General features: G+C 54.3%; 1 protein-coding gene across 1 annotated transcript in view; it reads right to left on the bottom strand.

Annotated features, from left to right (window-relative positions):
• PAX9 (paired box 9) overlaps nucleotides 1–3,455 on the bottom strand; it is a 29,624-nt gene that overhangs the window by 15,164 nt on the left and 11,005 nt on the right. The window contains exons 4-5 of the mRNA XM_009993939.1: nucleotides 2,580–3,206; nucleotides 152–294 (exon numbers count right to left, since the gene is read on the bottom strand). Coding sequence (XP_009992241.1) covers nucleotides 152–294; nucleotides 2,580–3,206 — 770 coding nt within the window. The remainder of the gene's footprint in view (nucleotides 1–151; nucleotides 295–2,579; nucleotides 3,207–3,455) is intronic.

Here is a 3,455-nt window from a genome sequence, read left to right as displayed (position 1 = left end):
GTTGCCCGTCTTGGCGGACTCGTTTGCAAACCAGAACCGAGGGAAGGCCAGCACCGGCTCCAGAGGGCGGCAGCCCGGGGCAAGAGCCGCAAGCCCGAGGCCGAGCTCACAGGCCCTGCGCATCACCGCCCTTCCCCCCTTCTCTCTTTACCTGGCTGTACTTGGCCTCCTGCTCCAGGGAGCTCTTCTCCAGCCCGTTCAAGGCGTGCTGGCCCGGGGCGGGAAAGGTGTTTCGGCCCAGGCTGCTCCATTCCTCCACCTTGGGGCTGGGGTAAGGCGAAGTGTCACTCACTGCTGGAAAACACGGGGGAAAGAGGGATTAGAAGCAGGGGCCGGGATGCGGAACACTTTGCTCCGGCTGGACTCGGCTCGTCTTCCCAGAGGGACGCAGTGTATGGGGCAGAGCCTGTCCCTGTCCCGCTACACCTCGCTCCCGGGAGCCCCTGGAGAGATCATCCGGAGCGAGGGGGAAGGGAGTCGGTTCCCTGCGTGCAGCTGATGGCAGCGATCTCCGGCCGAGCCCGGAGCTGGTTGAGTCGCTCGTCCCCGCGCCCCTGCACTGGCGGGACGGGGCTGCCCCCCTTCACTCGTTCCCCGGGGTCTTCTAAGTGAGATTTACAGGAACCGCCTTTTGTGCCGAAAGGTGAGCGCGCGAGTCTGAGGACAAATGATACCCCCTGTTAGAATTAACCTTGACATGGCTTCAGATGAACCAACCAGGCTTCAAACAAGATTGGGACGAAAACAAACCAAAACAAAGAAAGAAAGGGGAAAAAACCAAACAAAACCAAACTTTTTTAAAATAAAATTAAATTTAAAAGGGAAGAAGGTAAGAAAAAGGGGATAAGTTTTATATAACTCCTGTTATTTGTACGCGCATCAGCCGCGGCACGGGAATACCAGGCTGTGTTGCAGGCGACTCTGCGGGAGACCCGGGAGGGGGGGGCACGACCTCAGCCGGCCCCTCGCCGGGGCTGGGCAAAGGCACAAATCTGAAGTTGTCTTAAGAAATTGAGCTCTCTCGGTGAGCGCCCTTTTCTGCTGATCTCACACTTTCCCATGAATAGGGGCTTCCTTTCCGTGTCAGCAAGGTCAGTTTATCCTATAAATCAAGGGCGAGCAGCCCCCATCTGCGGCATCGGCCGCTCAGCAGTCCCTGCTCTCTGCTGGGAAGGGGAGGGGGGAGATTTTACACTGCAGAAAGATGTGTGCAACTCGAGGTCTGAGGGAGACGGGGCAGATACCGAGGCACCCGGCAGTACCGTCAGAGGCCTGCCTGCCTGCCTGCCAATGTGGTGTTAATAAAAGAGGAACTCACTTTAAAAAAAAAAAAAAAAAAAAACCAAGAAAAAAATACCCAACAACTCCCATTTCTCATGTGATTGTAATGTTCTCATTCTTTTTAATGTTCATTGCCAACACTACCTCTCCCCAGCCCAGAGCAAAGATTGCCAGGCGCGTATTTGTTAAGGTCGACGCAGAAACACATTTGCTTGTGCCACTGTGGTCTGAGCATAAAGTTTATATAGCGAAGTTGAGGGCGAAGAAGAACAAAACGTACAGATGTTTGTATGTATGAATATAAGTAAAACGTGTCTGTGCCTATTCCTTGGGGGGGAAAAAAAAAAAAAAAAAAAAAGAAACAAACAAACAAACAAAAACACCACAAAAAAATAGAGGTTTTGAGAAAAGAAACATAAAATTATTCTTCGGTGCCTAAAGGATCAATTTGCATTTGAAGTGCTGCTGGAACCGTATTGTTGCCGTTAAAAACGCAATGAAAACAAAAATCACAACCCCCCCCTCTCCCTCCCTCCGCTAATTGGGAGGGAAGAGTGGGACACAGATCGCTGTAGGCGAAGGTTATTTTAGACTGTTGTTTTAACCACATTTACTGTTAGTTCACTGGCAGAGACCGAAATGGAAAAAATGTCCCTCTCTTTGCGGCAAAGCTTAGCGAGCGGCCGGGAGACGCGACGCAGTTTCCAGGCGGAGAAACAGAAAGAAGGTGGAAAGGATAAAAGAAGCAAATCTTGGAGGTTTGGTTTTCCTGGACCAGCTTCGGAGGAAAATACAGCATTAGAATGAAAGCAATTAGGTGACATTTGAACTTCCTGCCGGAGCAAATTTGGCCTGATTGCGAAAACTAGAGAAAATTGATTTCTCGGTAATGCCAAGGCGGCGCCTGGGACTGGGGAAAGGCAGGGAAAGGCATGGAAAGGCAGACCCGACCGGGACTGGAAGCGGGACTGAGCGCACCCCGAGCCCCGGGCCGCCGCAGCCCGTGCCGTTCCCTCTAGACAAAGTTTCCCCTTCTGGGATCACAAGGGCAGCGGTGACAGCCGATCTGTACGATTTGCTGATCCGCCTGCAGCCCGCCCCGGGTCCTCCGATCACATTCCCGAGGCACATCCTCCGGTAAACTCAGTGCCCGGCTCGGGCTGGGGAAACACGAGATTTCCCGGGGCAAATCACGAAACCTCCTTCCGACTCTGGGAGAGGAAGGAGCCCAGGAGCAGACACCGAAACGCTCCGGCCCTGCCCGGTTGCCGCTGTGGCCCCGGGTCCCCCCTCCTCACCTTGGTCTGTGATGGAGCGGATCCCCAGGATGTCCGTCACCGAGTGGGAGGATGGCCACGTCCTGGGCATGGCCATGGTGCTGGGGATCGCTGGTACCCCGGGAGGGGTGGGCACCTTAGCTCCTGCAGCAGCGATGGGACTGGGATAAGAGTAGATGTGGTTGTAGGGTATAGCAGGCTGTGGGGGCGGCTGGTGCTGCTTGTAGGACTCGTAGTGACTCTGCTGAGACAGGTTCCCGATTTTGTTCCGGAGGATGCGGCTGATGGAGCTGACCGACGGCACGTTGTACTTGTCACACACGCCATCGGCCAGCAGGCGATCCCGGATCTCCCAGGCGAAGATGCCCGGATCTCTTTGTTTGTAGGTCCGGATATGTTTCACCACCGTGGGGGTGGTGACCCGAGGCTTGCTGCCTCCGATAGCCCCCGGTAGGATGGAGCCGGTCTCGTTGTAGCGAGCCAGGATTTTACTGACGCAGCCGTGGGAAACGCGGAGCTGTCGGCTGATGTCACACGGCCTGATACCCAGTTGCGCCAGTTCCACAATCCGCAGCCTGATGGCATTGGGCAGGGGTCTCCCGTTGACAAACACCCCCCCGAGCTGGTTCACTTCTCCGAAGGCAGGTTCTGCAAGCAAACACACAAACACACCCGTCGGACACGGGAAATGGCTCAGAAGGGGCGTCTGAACTGCTTCTCATCACAAGGCAGATGTCATGGCTCGGGGACCACCCTGTCGGTCGTTCCACGTACGCTTCTTTCTAATAGAGGGATGTCCCCAGAAACTGAAGAAAACTGGGGGGAGGGAAAGGGCAAAGGGGGGAAAAAAAAAAAAAAAAAAAAAAAAAAAAAACAAATAAAAAAAAAAAAAGAGGG

Source organism: Chaetura pelagica, unplaced genomic scaffold (assembly GCF_000747805.2).
Source record: "Chaetura pelagica isolate M959 unplaced genomic scaffold, ChaPel_1.0 scaffold11, whole genome shotgun sequence".
Lineage (NCBI taxonomy): Eukaryota > Metazoa > Chordata > Aves > Apodiformes > Apodidae > Chaetura > Chaetura pelagica.
The sequence above is the reverse complement of the archived record's forward strand: the minus strand, read 5'-3'. Positions and strand labels throughout refer to the sequence as shown.